Source organism: Polypterus senegalus, chromosome 16 (genome assembly GCF_016835505.1).
Source record: "Polypterus senegalus isolate Bchr_013 chromosome 16, ASM1683550v1, whole genome shotgun sequence".
Taxonomy (NCBI): domain Eukaryota; kingdom Metazoa; phylum Chordata; class Cladistia; order Polypteriformes; family Polypteridae; genus Polypterus; species Polypterus senegalus.
In genome coordinates, this window is record NC_053169.1 from 26,934,036 (window position 1) to 26,951,796 (window position 17,761).

Sequence of the window (17,761 nt, forward strand, 5' to 3'; positions counted from 1 at the left end):
TCCTTATCTATCCACCGGCGAGTTTTCTTTAATTTCTTACAGCTTTTAAACTCTGAGATTATTAGTAACACACTTCTAAACTGGCCCCATATCTCCTTGACTGTCTCCACACCTAAAACCTTATCCCAATATATCTTACAGGGGCTTTGCCACATCACCTCACAGTTTGCCCTACTAACATGAAAATGGTTTTAGTTTTAGAATATGCGTTCTGCCAAAACACTTCAAAATCACCAGATCCAAATTGTTCAATGCCCTTTACCACTTCAGTTCTACCCCGCTTACAATTTGTAAATCTCTCTGATTTATTCATTTAATGTTCAATCAGATTTTAGAGTCTATGGTACTCATTCCTCCTGGGAAAGATTCTTCAAAAACTGAATGGAGAATTGCGAAATAAACGAAATTGAAGAATGGATTATTATACTGCCTATATTATTCCACATTTGAATTGTCGTCTTTAAGATATAAAAAGAAAATTTCTTTGGGTGTTGGTTGTATGAAATAATTCAAGTCAGTGAGAGATGAGTTCACGACTGCACAGAGTTCTCAAAGTATTTGTTGACTTTCTGTTCAGACAGGCAATCCCGGTGAGCCAGGAAATCGAGGTCCAGAGGGAAGTCGAGGTCAACCAGGAATTGAAGGGCCACCAGGGAGCCCGGGACCAAGAGGGATGCAGGGAGACCGTGGTGTGCCTGGTATGCCAGGAGGCCAGGGACCTCCAGTAAGTATTAATTGATCTTCATCGGTATTACCAGTGAGTTGATGGACCAAAAGCAACCAAGTGTATCATTTCTGTCACCACCACCAACTTCTGGGGCAACAGTGAAGCTGCTGGTATGCCAATTTAAGAAATAAAAAATTAATTGTGCTATGTCCATGTGACTATTAAATCGCAGGATAAAAAATCAGTTAATTAAATAATGGAAGGCATATTGGTGAAGTGTTTAGTGCTGCAGCCACACATCTTCAGGGAGATGATACAGACTGCTGCAAATTCTCCCCTTGTTCACATGGATTCTTCTCCAGGCTTTCAGAATTCATCCCCAGGACAAGCAGTTGAGTTATTTAGGGTCTCCAAACCCCTTTGGTGTAGGTGAGTGTGAGTTAGTGACTGGACCATGTGATAGACTTTACTCACTTAGAATAACATGGTGCTCCACTGCCTTGCAATGCTGAAATGAGGTTCTGAAAGTCAATGGATGGAGGGGAAGGTAAAGATGACAGTATTGCATTAAATAGTAATTTTGCAGGCCAGAATATAAATGTGAATGATTATTCTCCTATCATCCTTCCAATTGTACATTAAATGTTAGTTAAAGGTTCTAACATCTTAGACTCTGATGCTTATCATCCCAAATAGACTACTGAGACTGCTGTCTTTGTTACCAATAATGCATTTTCAAATGGTAGGATTACTGGATTATGTGAATTTCCCCTTGGGATTAATAAAGTATCTATCTATCTATCTATCTATCTATCTATCTATCTATCTATCTATCTATCTATCTATCTATCTATCTATCTATCTATCTATCTACTGTATACAGTTGGCAGCACAGTTGCATGAATTCTATTCAGTGGGGATGTCAGACCTGCAGACTTGCAGCTGCTTGAAAAGATTTCACTCCTAGGAATAGTAGGGGATGACAAATGGCACAAATTCTGGATGGCTTTTTAGCACAGTTTCAGATATTCAAAGTATTGCAAGCTCACTGCTTTCCCGACAGTGCGATGCTTGTACAGATGCTTTACAGGTATGGTAAGTTCAGCCGGAATCTCAGTTCATTTTTCTTTTCTTTTTCCATTCTGTCAAAGTATGGCAAACATGTTGACACATCAGGCAGATGAGCCTCTTTTCTAATTGTGCGGTCCAACACACTCACATTTCTCTTTGCTGCAGTAAATGTATTGTATTTGTGGCTAAGCACTCACTGCTTATCAGTACCTGCACATGAAAAAAGGCCAACCCTATGACTTAAGACAAGATCACACCTGATCTGACTGGGTCACTGGGGATGTCAAGTTACATGACTTTCTGTGACAAGAACGTGCCATAACTATGCCAGACTTGCTAAGATTATGTAAATGAAGTCTGCATCTGAAAACTGCTGGAAAAATTGTATAGTGTGATGGAACCATAAGAGACAGAAACATGAAGTATAAAAATATTAACCTTCAACGTAGACTTTCACCTTCTACAGGCTGATAGTGAGACCAGCTATGTTATATGGGCTGGAGACGGTGGCACTGACCAGAAAGCAGGAGACAGAGCTGGTGGTGGCAGAGTTTAAGATGCTAAGATTTTCACTGGGTGTGACGAGGATGGACAGGATTAAAATTGAGGACATTAGAGGGTCAGCTCAGGTTGGACGGTTGGGAGACAAAGTCAGAGAGGCGAGATTGTGTTGGTTTGGACATGTGCAGAGGAGAGATGCTGGGTATATTGGGAGAAGGATGTTAATGATAGAGCTGCTAGGAAAGAGGAAAAGAGGAAGGCCTAAGAGAAGGTTTATGGATGTGGTGAGAGAGGACATGAAGGGTGTGAGAAAGCAAGATGATGAAGACAGGAAGATATGGAACAAGATGATCTGCTGTGGAAACCCCTAATGGGAGCAGCCAAAAGAAGAAAAAGAAGAAGATTAAATCAGAAGATGTCAGTTCAGTGGAATATTTTCTATTGATTAATAGTGAAAGTAAAACTGTACCGGACCTTCTAAATTGAATAAACTTGTACGTTTCATGTGGTAAGTTTTGACCAGATTACATTTTAACAGTTTTCTTCTGGAGTTACATAGTAAACTGATTGGATTCTATCTGAGTCCAGTGAAGTCGACTTCATGTAAAACTCACCAAATCTTAGAAAGTCCTAACAAAATCTATACCACCCATTCATTCATACATTTGTTGAATCTGCAAATTTCAAAGCATAGTAGTAGAGGAGCAGAGCTTATCTGGAAAACATGACATGTAAGTAACCTTCATGTCATTTGGAAGGAAAGTCAAGCGTCTCCTGTGAGCCTTAAGAAAATGTAAAATGTACAGCTCCCATGGCAAGGCTAAGAATTGGGGGAGCACCATCTGAGCATCAAATCTGGAAAATTCAAAGCAAAAATGTGTTTTAAAGAGGGGCAACACAGAGAGGGGCACATGGAAAGGTGATTAAAGTCCACCAAAGTTCACTTTAAATCCACAGACAAAACCAGATGCAACTGTGAGAGTGCATAGAATAAGGTGTCCTACAAACCTAAACATCTGGTGAAGAAGGGCACCAGTCAGGCAGGACATCATGAGGTCTATGACACCCCTATACGAATTAGGGTTTGCCACTGAGATAGACAATAGTCTGGTGAATTGTCCAAGGAAGGCCATTGTTCTAAACAATCTCATTATATCTCAAGTACAGGGAAAAATATGGGTTCTAAAAATACAAAGTGTTATTTTCAGCACAAGTGCTATTCCTCCTGTGAAGCTTCTTGCTGGTAGAATCAGCCAATGGGATGCTGCAGTCTGTCTAAGACCTGCAATGCACAACGTTGTTTGTTGTTGTGGAAATGGCCCGGACACAAACAGGCGGAAATGTTGTTTTCCATCACCACACGTTTATTATACACAATATTTACAATTCAAGTGCCACACAAACCCCGAAGTCCCCAAAGTCCTGGCCAAACAACACCTTGCCTTTCTTCGGGCCGCCTCCACTCTCTCTCTCTGCTTCGTCCTTCTTCCACCCGACTCCAGCCTTGAATGAAGGGAGACGGCCCCTTTTATATGCTCCCAGATGAGCTCCAGGTGGTTCCCGGCATTCCCCTCTGGACACACCCCAGTGTGGCGGAAATGCCGGCTCTTCTCCTGGAAGCTCTCCAGGTGTCCCTCTTCTTCTTCCCCCCAGCACTTCCTGGTGTGGCGGAAGTATTGAGGTCCAGAGTCCCCAAGGCATTGGGGCACCCCCTGGTGGTGACCACGGGTCTGAATTTCACTTTTGTTACTCTTGTTATTTAATATTATGCAGTTATGCAGCAACGCCATCTTGGAATTCTGTGCTCACCACCATTTTGTTTTGTGGTTGCTTAGACACGATGGTGGGTTGCTAAGTGACGGTTTCCATCAATAGAGTGGTATATCAACTGACAATGAACAGAAGATGACTGTCCAAGATTTTGGATTCTAAAATCAAGGAAACGTTTGTGGTGTTTAAGAAGCTTTACATGTGTTCTTGATTTCGCCTTTGGGTTTAGTTACATTGTTTCTTTGTTTCTATCAGTTCTTTTTATACTCAGTTTTCACCTCTGCTTATTATCTGACCACAATTTCTGCCTCGTAGGTCTCCCAGTGCTTTAAAATCATTTACCTGTCTGCATTTCTCTCCTCAGTAGGAATGTCTGAGACCATCTTGGTTTCCTAAAATGATAGAAGATCACTAACAAAAAAATACATCATGAAAAGCAAAGCAAATAAATGTCAAGAAAAAATAACAAATGGGGAGAAACATGCTCATCTGGCTGTAAAACCTGATAGATTAGATTAGATAAACTATTAATCCCAAGAGGAAATTCACCTACAGTAACAGACCCAGGATTCATGGCTCATGAATTGCAGTGATTTTTATATATTGAAAGTTGTCTATGTTATGCTTTTCTTTTTTTCTGATAAGGGCCACCATGTTTCTTACGGTAGCTTTAAATGTTTTCTGGGAGCCTTTGTGGATAGCTTGGGTTGCTCCTGGAAGAGGTGTTGGGTCCACCAGGGGGCGCTTATCCTGTGGTCTGTGTGTGGATCTCAATATTCCAGTGCAGTGACAAGGGACACTGCTGTCCTTCGAGTGAGACAGAACATAAAGATCCTGATTCTCATAAAACATCCCTGGACATCTTTTGAGAAGAGTAGGATGAACCCCGATGTCCTGTCTAAAGTGCCCACCACAGCCTGGCCCCCTAATCACCCCCTGCTCCTTGATGGTTATCTCTCACCCCTTCACCACACAATAGTTAATGTGTGTCGAGTAAACTGTACACAAAAATGGCTGCTGTCTCATCATCCAGTTGGATGCCACACATTGGTGGTGGTTGTAAAGTGCTTTGAGTAGGTAGAAATGTGCTATATACAAGTAATTAATTCATTAATTATACATTGTGAGTTTTTACAGGCTTATCGATAATAATATGTACGTACAGGTCATGGCCCACATAAGTACTCACTTATTAAACCTGACTCCAGTTAGCCAGTTATTATCTTTCTTCATTGTGTTTTGATGGTTTAATGTATTGTAATTACTTTGCAAAAGTGAATTAGTGAATATAATGCGTTATTATCTGCTTTCAATAACTAAACACTTTCTTTTTTTTACATAGGGCAAAGAGCCTGGTGATCAGCATATAAGACAAGTCTGCATGCGGGTGATGCAAGGTGAGTGCCACTTTCAAACTGAAATCAGTGATATCTCTTACACCATGCATTCTTTTGTACATAAAATAAAAGTTTAATATCACTGTTAATATCCTAGAAACACAGAGTAAGGAATGCTGATCTTATCCCTGCTTTAAAATTGTAAGCCTTGTTCGAATACAATACACTTTAGGCAATGTTTGCATTGAGGATGGCAGCCCAAAAAATGAAACCTCTTAAAAGTGTTGGCTGTCATCTGCCACCATAACAGCTTGTGCGGCATGTATCATGGCTTCAAATGTATTAGTACCACCAGGACATCTCCAGGATGGGTGTGCCACCATTCTGACGAGAGAAAGCCAATCAGCTCCTGTCTGGTTGATAGTGGTACTGCACAAAACCCTGTCCTGATGTTAATCCATAATTTCCAGAGGTTTTATCTAGAAACCTCAGCCGAAAGACAGGAGTCAACTGAAGATGGGGTTGCGCGTCATGCAATTTCAAAATAAATTTGCAGTGCCTGTATTCTGCCCTAATACTCTGGTAGCAACAACCCTGTGCAATCACAAACAAAATGGAAGCGAGAGAAGAGGCCTTGTTCCTTACTAGGCCTCACATATACTTCTCGTTATACAGTGCCCTGCTCGAGTTTACTTTAGGTTAGTCTTGCAGGACCAGATGTGATTCTCGAACAAGAACACACATCTGAGGGCAACTTGTATAAAGGTCTGTAATGAAAATTGGTGAAATCCCACCCACTTTTAAGCAAAATTCTCTCCTGGTTGTCTCCAGACATATGTATTGGCTCTGCAGGACTAACGTCAGGTGTACTTAGACCAGGTGTCTCCAACTCCGATTATGGAGCATTAGTGTGGCTGCAAGTTTTTATTCTAACCATCTTCTTAATTAGATAGATAGATAGATAGATAGATAGATAGATAGATAGATAGATAGATAGATAGATAGATACTTTATTAATCCCAAGAGGAAATGCATATAATCCAGCAGCAGTATACTGATACAAAAAACAAAAGAACAATATTAAATTAAAGAGTAATAAAAATGCATGTAAAAACAGACAATAACTTTGTATAATGTTAACGTTTACTCCCCCGGGTGGAATTGAAGAGTTGCATAGTGTGGGGTAGGAACGATCTCCTCAGTCTGTCAGTGGAGCAGGACGGTGACAGCAGTCTATCACTGAAGCTGCTCCTCTGTCTGGAGATGATCCTGTTCAGTGGATGCAGTGGATTCTCCATGATTGACCGGAGCCTGCTCAGCGCCCGTCGCTCTGCCACGGATGTCAAACTGTCCAGCTCCGTGCCTACAATAGAGCCTGCCTTCCTCAACAGTTTGTCCAGGACTGAGACGTCCTTCTTCTTTATGCTGCCTCCCCAGCACACCACCACATAGAAGAGGGCACTCGCCACAACCATCTGGTAGAACATCTGCAGCATCTTATTGCAGATGTTGAAGGACACCAACCTTCTAAGCAAGTATAGTTGGCTCTGACCTCTCTTGCACAGAGCATCAGTATTGTCAGACCAGTCCAATTTATCATCCAGCTGCACTCCCAGATATTTATAAGTCTGCACCCTCTGCACAGTCACCTCTGATGATCACAAGGTCCATGAGGGGCCTGGGCCTCCTAAAATCCACCACCAGTTCCTTGGTCTTGCTGGTGTTCAGGTGTAGGTGGTTTGAGTCGCACCATTTAACAAAGTCCTTGATTAGGTTCCTATACTCCTCTTCCTGCCCACTCCTAAAGCACCCCATGATAGCAGTGTCATCAGCGAACTTTTGCACGTGGCAGGACTCAGAGTCGTATTGGAAGTCTGATGTATATAGGCAATTAATTAATTAATTAGTGACTAGTTTTTGTTGCTAATTAACTTCTTTTGCCTTCATTTTAATCAACTTGCTATTTATGACTCAGACCCCTTAATTATTTCTTTTTACTTTTAATTAGCAGCCAAAGAAAAATGAGATACAAAACAAGCCAACATATGACCAGCTAACCTGTGTCCATCATACAATATCTGAAAATAAAGAAAGGTGAAGGTCTCACAAATATTGATCTACTCAGTTTTACAAAATATTGTTGTTCTTAGAAAAAAGATGAGCAACAGTTTTGGAAATGTCTGCTGTGGCAGAATGAGAGCAGAAACAAGCTATGAAATTAAATTACGCTTTTAATTATCAATATGAAATGAACTTCTAATTAAGAAACCGGCTTGGGTGAGATTAGTTGGAGTTTGAGGTCCCAACTTAGCTGGTCATCTGTTGGCTCACATCATATCTCATTTCTGTTTGGGTGTCATCAAAGAACTGAACCTTAAAAAGAAAAACAGGTCAATTAAAATGAGGGGAAAGGAAGTTAATTAGCAGTAAAAACTGCTCACTAATTACGAAAGGGTTAGACCAGGGGTCTCCAACTCCAGTCCTGGAGAGCTACTGTGGCTGCAAGTTTTCATTCTAGCCCTTTTCTTAATTAGTGACCAGATTTTGCTGCTAAGTAACTATTTCCCTTTATTTTAATTTACTTTTCTTGAGAGTCTGACCGCTGAATTGATTCTTTTTTCCTTAAATGGCACCTAAGCATATATTTGATGTCAAGTGAGCCAACAGATGACCAACTAAGTTGGAGCCTCAAACTCCAACCATCTTCACTTCATTCAGTTTCTTAACTTGAAGCCAATTCTCGTTGCTAATTAAACCCATTATTTAATTCCATGGTGCTCATTCTGCCATGGCGGACATTTCCAAAACTGTTGACTTTCTTTTGTAAGAGTGCTGTCAAAATGTTTTGTGGACCTGAGCAGATCAACATTACTGAGACCTTCACCTTTCTTTATTTTCAGTTATTCTGTGATGGACGCAGGTTGTTGTTTATGTGTTGGTTCATTTTCCATCCATCCATCCATTATCCAACCTGCTATATCCTAACCACAGGGTCACGGGGGTCCGCTGGAGCCAATCCCAGCCAACACAGGGCTCAAGGCAGGAAACAAACCCCGGGCAGGGTACCAGCTCACCGCTGGGCTGGTTCATTTTGTGTCTTAATATTGCTTGGTTGCAAATCAAGGAAAAAAGAAATAATTAAGGGGCCTGAGTCTTAAGTTGTGCATCAATTAACATTAAGGCAAAGAGTTAATTGGCAGCAAAATCGTGTCAGTAATGAAGAAAAGGGTTAGAATGAAACCCTGCAGCCACAGTAGCTCTCCAGGACTGGAGTTGGATACTCCTGATCTAAACCACTTGTCTCTAGTGGTTTATTTTTGATCACACAAGATCCTGGAAAAAAATCTATAAAAGTTGTCCAAAGTAATTAATGTAATGGTGCGTCAGTGGGGACATTTTTTGTAAATAAAATGTATTGCCATTAGACTAATAAGCTGTAAGAAAATCTTACCATTTGCCCTTCTTCATTACAGAACAGTTGGCTCAACTCGCAGCCAGTCTGAGGAGACCCGAATCAGGAGCTGCAGGCCTCCCTGGACGTCCTGGTTCTCCTGGACCCCCTGGCCCACCGGGAGACAGTGGCTTCCCAGGACAGGCTGGACCTCGAGGATTGCCAGGACTGAAAGGACCACCTGGAGATATCGGGTTGAAGGGTCCTAAAGGTAAGGACATTTTCTTTTAGATTTACAGCTGGTGCAGAAAGCGACACGATGGATGTGTTAAAATTAAGCACTTCTTTATTTTACTATTTACTGTATATTTTAATAGAATTAGTTTTGGTAAAAAAATGTAGACCCACCTGTAACGCACCTTCCATGAACCCAAATTGAATCAAGAAGCTTTGAAAGTGGATGGATGAATGAGTACTGGTTTAAATGAACGCTAGCACAGATTATCTTCAACATGTGAGATTCTTTACATATCCCCATTTATAAGAAAGGGTTTTTAATGTAAGAACAAAATGATGCGTTATTTCAAAAGAAAGACAATCCTTGAGTTTTCATGGAGCCTAAAACACTGTGATCTCAGTACCGTAAAAAGAGATTACCCAGGGCCTTTACGCTTAGGTCGAATGATAGCCTCTGTCTCATTTTTTAGGAAAACTAGGGGGCCTCACCCCCTGCTTGCTTCACTCGCCAACCCCTTTCCCCCCCTGCCAGCGCTATGTGCTTTTGTGAAGAGGGGGGCTGAATGCACCCAAAGGAGACCCGGCTGCTCCTCTGAAACCCCCTCTTAAATGGTGATACAATGGGAAACAAATACACTGTTACTTTAACCTCCTCTTTGCTCAATAAGCTGCTGGCTTGCTGCTTCTGCCGTGCCACGTGATCTTCACTTCGTTCACCTACTCCTTTCCCAACCGCCAGCGCTATGCACCATTTTGAAGAGGGGGGGGCTGAACGCACCCCAAGGAGACGCGGCTGCTCCTCTGAAACCCCTCTTAAACAGTAATAAAATGGGAAACAATACTTTTTTTTTTTTTTTACCTCCTCTTTGCTCGATCACATGCTGGCTTGCTGCTGCTGCTGCATTCCCGCGTGATCTGCATTTCGTGCGGTGCTTTGAACGTTTATTGCGGGATGTGAAAGTGTCTCTCTTCAAAAGATCACGTCTCGTCGCAAGATTTTTTTTATAATAGAGAAATGTCAAGTCTGCGTGGCTTCAACAGACTTAAATGTAGACTAGTGGCCAAGGAAAAAGAACTGTAAATCATTTAGATATGTGGTCACTCTCTACTAGTGACGCATTGTGTGACACTGAGTGATTCACTTGATCAGCCACAGCTCACTCCGTAAAGATGTGAATACAGATTCAGTGTCTGCAGCTAAGCTTTGGCAAAAGGAGTAGCAAAACATCCGGCCATCTTATTATTTTCTGAACCCACTTATTCCATTACATGACCACGGGAGCTGAAATCTAAAGTAGTAATATTGTCTTACAAGTGCAACACACGGACCTACAGTCCTAAAACATAATGCAAATAAAAAACAAGTTAAAGATAAGGTGCTGTTGATACTCATCTCTATCTACTCTAGTTACTTCTTTCAGTTCCACTGGAAGGCATAATGTATTTTATTACTTCTGGTGGCTCATTTAGAGCAGGCAAAGTGTTTCTATTTTGGAAACCCATTTTCAACATGACAGACTCCAGTGTGGCATTGATCACATCACTGATGTAATTTTGATAAGTAGTTGTCTTCCAAGAAACATTCATGTAAGGATGTACAAGCAATGCTTTCATATGGTTGGGATTTTTAACGATTTGACAATCTTCTTGATTGTCACCATGCATTTCTGTCTATGGGGTGTTCTTGCATTCTGTATCCTGGACTTTGTCTTGCATGCTATCATGTTTGTCTGCTGGTCAGTCCGTCTACACTCAGGATTACTTTTTTCTTTGCTTCTTCACTTAATCGCCTTCGGTGATGTGCTTGACTCTCAGCAGATGTAGCTGCTTTTCTTTCTCTCTTTGCCATGATGGTTATCATCACTTGGTTTTTTGATCACTTTGCTTTACAAATATGGCCACAGGTCACCTTGCCATCCTTCATAAAGTTGGATATTGTAAAAAACTTAAAAAAAAACCTTGATTATGAATTTTGAACAAGCATGTACCATGTCCTGGGTGACTATCCATAGATGGCCTTGTGGTGACTGCACCTTTATTAAGATAAACTTTTCTGTCCACCAGCAAGTGGTCACCATCGTGCCACAACAATTTTTGAATTTCAAAATATATCAGGCCATTGTCAAGATTACTTCTCTCTTGCTTGTCTGTGTAGTTCAGCATCTTGTCTTCATATTCTCTCTGATTCTTCATGACTTAATCATCTTGTAGGATGTGCTTGATGCTCAGTAGAAGTCACTTCTCTTCTTTTTCTTTCTGTCATAATGGTGGTTATCACTTGGCTTCTCACTCAACTTCCCATAAACACGCAACAAGAGGTCACTTTGCTTTTCTTTATGGCCAGCAACATTCTGGTAGCTAAAATGTAATATGCAAGATCCCATCTTCCTTATCTTTGTGTTTCGGCACCATGTCTTCTTATTCTTTCTTGTTCTTCATCACTTAATCGCCTTCTGTGATGTGCTTGATGCTCAGCATATGTCATTTCAGCTCTTTTTCTTTCTGTCGTCATGGAGGCTATTGGTTTCTCAATCACTTTGCTATAAACACATAACCACAGGTTATGGCCACCAGATTGCCCTGACCTAACATTTCTTGAATTTTCAGAACAGATCAGGTGATAAGCTTTCAATTAAGATCAATAACAAAAGAACTTAAGAATATGAAAAATGGGAGGAGACCTTTCAGTCCAGCAAGCTTGTTTGTTTAGCTAATCGATAAGGTGTCCCAGTATCTCAGCCAGATACTTCTTAAACGCTGCTAAGGCTTCTGCTTCAACTCCATGTCTTGGCAGTTTGTTCCAGAGTCCCACAATTCTTTGTGTAAAGAAGCACTTCCTGGTTTCAGTTCTAAACACCCTAAATACACTACGTGTAATGTGCCATGTGGAGGACTGATGCCTTTTCCCCGGCCTGACACCCATTGTTCTTAGGGGACAGCAACCAGCTAAATATGCCTGTCTACCGAAGAATGCAGCCTCAAAATGTAAATGTGGCAAGACCTTGCTAATGCAGTATGTTGGTTTTCTTGAATTTGATTTGTTCTCTACTTATCCAAGTAACACAGGAAACCTTGGCCAGACTTGCATCTCTTTACTTGCTGTTCATGTCTTTGGTGTAGTAAGAGAAACGCTAATCCGAAGGCCAGCACTCGGTCCAAAGTTAAAGAGGAGCAGCTAGGGCTGCACTTTCCGAGGACAGCTAATTTGCACACAACGTGTAATTGTGGTTGGCATGTGAGCTTATTAGGGCACCAAGGGCAATGTGTCCTCCTCGGATAATAATGTAAGCTGCCAAGAATATAAAGGTACTTTTTAGCTTAGTATTTTCTTTCAGTCTAAAGCCAGCCTTGCTTAAAATAATTAAAATAGAATGTAATGAAATAAAAAACAGACTTAGTTAAGAATTCATATGAAAAACAATGTGTTGCCCTCATTGATCAGGGAAATTTGCATTTATTTATTGGCCTGTTGCTTGTAGTAGAGTCAAGGTCTTCCTGCTGAAAATTAATTTGATGCAATGATATTTAACAGTAAAATATCGTATAATGATTTTTTCTCTTTTCTTTTAATAGGTGAATTGGGTGATAAAGGAGACAGAGGCATTACAGTTCGAGGACCCAAAGGCTTGCCAGGACCAGTGGGTCTTCCAGGTAAGAGTGTAAGGCTTGTGCGACTCTGTAGGCAGTGAGTTTGCTTCATTGTTTGGGACCCCTTCATTGTTGATATTCTACCTGCGGTATCACAGAGTTCACCTTCAGGAAGTCTGTTGTGGGACACCTTGAAACAGATGGGTGAGCGTAACATTTAGACACAGGATAGACAGGGCCTTAAATAATCAGGTGCCTCCAGTGATTGTGAGAAGCCATTTTTTTCTCATCCATTTTACTGCAGCCAAGATGATCACATTGTGAAAAGATCAGACTTGACACAGTTAAAAAGGTTTGGGGCAGCCACCCATATATTATCCCTGGCTGCAATGGGTTTAGACAGAAGTGTCTCTGTTAGAGTCCAGGCATGAACTGCTAAGGGCTTGGCAAGATGGCAGAACCTGAAGTGACCTTCTTCTGATGTCATCCTGGGTGTCGGAACCGGAAGTGACATCTTTAGCGATGAGTCAGACAGGTTTTCCCGTGGCTGGTCTGCAGAGTGTGGACGAAAACTCAGACCCGACAGCAGGTGCGGTTATAAAGCAGCTTTATTTTCAGAGTTACGGTGAGAAGAGTTTCAGAAAAGCAGACAATCAAATATACATGACAGCGTCAGGGCTCTTCTGAACCCCGTCTGTTGGGTGGGGTCCAGTTTTATACCCCTAGAATGCGTAATTTAATATCATTATAAAATGTAACAGTCAACACATTTATTATACACAAACCTTGAGCCCCTTTAATGTCCCTTGTAAAACTTGATTTCTTGGCTCCTTTTGTTATGGCGTTCAGATGTAAGCTAAGGGACAACGTGATACGGCAGACTCATGTGTGGAATGCTCAGACCTTGAGTCCTTTGCACAAACATTTTTCTGTTTGCTAAAACAAAGCATGCTGTTACTTGGTTTTGTAAAGCTTACTTCTCAGACATGAATTAGTACAAGGGAACGAAGAGAATATTCGTCTTCCACAAGAGACAACAAGAGAAGGTTTAGTGCACCCCACCAACCCCTGGCCTGGCCCGGCATGGAGTTACCTTTGCTTGGTCCATACAATGTCCTCCTACTCACACATGCATGACAGCATATAAAACTTAACATCAGTGCTACATGAGGATCTAATGAAGGTCTTCAAAATTCCCAATCGTAATCATAAATTTTATCCAGTAGAATTCTTCTCAGTGAATTATGTAATTAAGAAAATTAAGGGTTTATAAGGTTTTTCAAGTCTTTATTGTCGTGTGAAATTCCCAATTGCATGTGCTAATCAGGGTCAATGCTTGTGGTGAGGATAAAAGTCAATTGGTGGCATTTTCATACAGCTATATATTTTTTAACATTACAAAATAAGAATACAAGAAAAAGGGAGTTAATTATAAACATTGCACACATATACAGTGTCATATTTATATACTACTTTTAAAAACTGTGGCAAGTATTTTCATTGAAAAAGTTTCAATTTGCGCAGCCTCACCATATTGTGAGCTCTCGAGCATCAGAATGGCAGATGCGCATTTCAAAGCCACATCCTGTTTGTGCATCCAGTGTCCTGATGTTCTGAAATTGTATTGTATTGGTACTGACTGTGTCATTTTGTAAAAGCGTCTTAATTTCTGGAATATATTAAGGTGTCGGTCACAGGCACAATGTCTGTTAAACATCTATTATGTTTGCACCATACAAGTTTAATTAAAAAGTGCAGATAGGTGTCTTTTAGCTATATGTTGTTGTATGTAGGAGTCAGAAATATGGTGAAAAGGGGTTTAAGCCTTTAAAAATAACCACAAAGCAGGCCGGTACCTTCACTTGCCAGGCCAGGCTAGTGAGGCACACCCAGTCCAGCCAACCCCAGATAACTACCAGCAGGCTTTAGTCTGGCCAGGCCCAAAGTGGGGAAAATTGCCCTAACAGTTCAAAATATAGCAAAAAGCCTGACAAGAGGGGCATAACAATAAACCCCCTACTTGTAAACATTACTGCACCCACCACACGACGAACCACCTGGATTGGGACCCGAGTGCAGCGGGTGACACCTCAGCACCACACAGGAACAGTGTGAGGTTTTTTTTTGCAGTGGCTGGAGTGCCAGTCCTGCACCAACTCCCAAGTTTTCCCTAAAAGTTGAAGGACCTTCTTACAGCACTGGATGCAGATTAACGTCATAACCAGGATGAAGCAATTGCAGGTCATGGGCCTTGCTCAAGGGCCCAATGGAGTCACTTCTGGTGTTTACGGGATTCAAACTGACAACCTTCCAATTGCCGGCGCAGATCCCTAGTCTCAGACCCACCACTAAACAAAGAATCTTTATAAATAAAGATTTATGACCAAAAATAGAAAATAAAGCATAAATGTTTCACAGACCAGTAAAAGGCAAAAAGCTTTTCATGAAAGGGCAATCCACAGCAAATAAGTCCCAGTATGCGATCCAGTAACAACAGAAAAAAAACAGAAAAAGATCAAAAGGCCCAGAAACCTAACAAGAAATATTGAAATACTTATAAAGACTGAAAGACGCCCAACATTTGCAGTGAACCTCTAGCTGAATCTCTCACTTTGGCCTGCAGAAAAAGGCAGAGGCAGGACCCAACAATGATGTCAGGGTGGCCCCGCCTCCTGGGGCCCAACCCACAAAGCACACGGAGTGAATACACATTTAAGAAGACTGCACATAATTACCATAATAACAGAAAACACATTAGGCGATGAAAAATAATATCTCAAAATAACAATAAAACACAAACACTAGTTGATATACTGTATAACACCGGGACAGATGAGTGTGCAGGACAAGTGAAACAGCTGAGGTTTGTTTTGAATTCAATTTCACAATTGCAAAACTAAATAAAAAAGTTTGATGATTTGAAGAATACATTTGTATTGCTTCTAATGCCAGGTTTGTGAGTTTTATATTTTTAAACCTAATCTTTTCAATTTTTCACATAGTTTACAAAATTCATCCATCCATCCATTTTCCAACCCGTTGAATCCGAATACAGGGCACGGGGGTCTGCTGGAGCCAATCCCAGCCAACACAGGGCACAAGGCAGGAACCAATCCTGGGCAGGGTGCCAACCCACCGCAGTTACAAAATTCATATATTTATTTAATACTTTTCTGTTTTTGGGCGGCACGGTGGTGCAGTGGTAGCGCTGCTGCCTTGCAGTAAGGAGACCTGGGTTCGCTTTTTGGGTCCTCCCTGCGTGGAGTTTGTATGTTCTCCCCGTGCCTGCGTGGGTTTCCTCCGGTAGTCCAAAGACATGCTTGGTTAGTTGCATTGACAGTCCTTAATTGTCCCTAGTGTGTGGATGTGTGTGTGCCCTGCCTGGAGTTTGTTTCCTGCCTTGCGCCCTGTGTTGTCTGGGATTGGCTTCAGCAGACCCCCCCGTGACCCTGTGTTAGGATAAAGCAGGTTGGATAATGACTGACTTTTCTGTTTTACTGAGGATGCATTTCTTTGCAAAGCCTGACTCTTGTTTAGCAGAATTAATTGAGGTTTCTTTGGGGGTTGCTGTTTGGATTGAGCGTAACTGTCACATTTATGGGTCAGAGACAGTTGTTCAAAATGAGATCCACGCAGAACTCTAATGCTATGTGTAGATAAAGAAAAACAAAAAAACAAGCTAGAATTTGACCACTGCAGTTAAGTTTCAATTGAATCCTCAGTTATTTTCTGTGTTAGTGGTCTTGAAAGTGAACTCTCACATCTGATCACTTTTACCAGTGCTGTTCAGATTCATTCTAACAGGCCAGTAGGTACCCACTAGGCTTTCTATTGTGTATAGCAGCCTCATTCTCTGTGATTTAATAGTCTAAGAGCAATAATAGCAAACAAGCTTTTCGGTGTTTTTCTCCAGGTTCTCTGGCTACTCCCCACATTCCAAAGACATACCGTATATGTTACTTTAATTCATAACTTTGTCTTGACCGATTATGAGAGGTGTTAGGTGTGTGTGTAGGGGTGTTGAGTCCTACCTTGTACCTAATGTTGTTGGGATAGGCCCTGCCTCACAATGACCCTGTAATGCAATATATGAAGTCAGAAAGTAAATGGATTTTGGTTTACTAATGAACATGGTTTCATTGTAGGTGAAGCTGGAAGGCCTGGCTACGGCAGGGATGGACGTGATGGTGAAAGAGGTCCTCCAGGAGTTTCTGGACAGCCTGGTATTCCTGGACCACCCGGAAACGCCGGACCTCCTGGCTACTGTGACCCATCTGCATGTAGCTTGCAAGCAGGGGCTGCAGCTCAGTCTCTGAAGGACTCAAACGTTAAAGGACCTTGAGCAGATCTCAGCGTCAGCCATACCTGCAAAAAATAAAAACCAAAAAGCTGTGGGTTGAAGAGAAGTGAAAATCAGATGGAGCAAAGGAAAATCCAAAACAAAACAAGACTTTTAAAAAGACAAAGCGACCAGCTTTTATACACTGTAAGAAAAAGACAGAAACTTTTTATATATATATATGATGGGGCTCAATAAAGTATTTTTACCTGCAACAAACACAGCTAATATTATGTGTTTCAGTATTTTTTATCTAAAAGAATGCCCTGATGCCAATTGTCCTTGGGAAACCATGATGGCAACATTTAGAACCAAAGAATGTGTGTCTTACCTCACTTGTAGCTTACCACGCCGTACTGTAAAAACAAATCTTTTTGCAACAAAATTAATTTTCTATGGACAAGATGCTTTACATTTAATCACAGGTACAGTATGTAAGCACACTGTAGGACACTAAATAAAGCATTTAGATTTGTACAGAAATATCTGCTGTTCCTGACCATGTACCTGAGTGTATGTAACATGTAAATCTCTGTAAATGTGCAATTTTTTCCAGTTATTTTACGTTATTTCCTAACATGCACAGTAGCTGTTATTTCCTTTTATATTGCCATCCATCATTTTCTCTGTGACTGCGAGTGTGTAACAAGCCTCAGCTTCACACCTGTCAGCATCAGCTGGAGGCAAAAGGCCACTTTAACAATGTCCACAAAGAATTTTTTTCTTAAATGCTGTTATTTATTATGAAGGTCTTAAATTCTAAAGTGACATCTAAGGTTGTAAGAGAGCTGTTAAAAATAAATATGGATTTTATTAAAGCCTTGCATGTTTTTGTATGAATGGTGCATTCACCAATAAAA

The 17,761-nt window shown here is 41.1% G+C and overlaps 1 protein-coding gene across 1 annotated transcript in view; it reads left to right on the forward strand.

Moving 5' to 3' along the window:
• The window catches only part of col9a1b (collagen, type IX, alpha 1b), a 118,018-nt gene extending 100,299 nt beyond the window's left edge, over positions 1-17,719 (forward strand). Inside the window, exons 28-32 of the mRNA XM_039737772.1 lie at positions 578-724; positions 5,352-5,406; positions 8,820-9,008; positions 12,548-12,625; positions 16,708-17,719. Of these exons, the coding sequence (XP_039593706.1) occupies positions 578-724; positions 5,352-5,406; positions 8,820-9,008; positions 12,548-12,625; positions 16,708-16,904 (666 nt within the window). The 3' untranslated portion in view covers positions 16,905-17,719. The remainder of the gene's footprint in view (positions 1-577; positions 725-5,351; positions 5,407-8,819; positions 9,009-12,547; positions 12,626-16,707) is intronic.
• Positions 17,720-17,761: the final 42 nt, after the last annotated feature.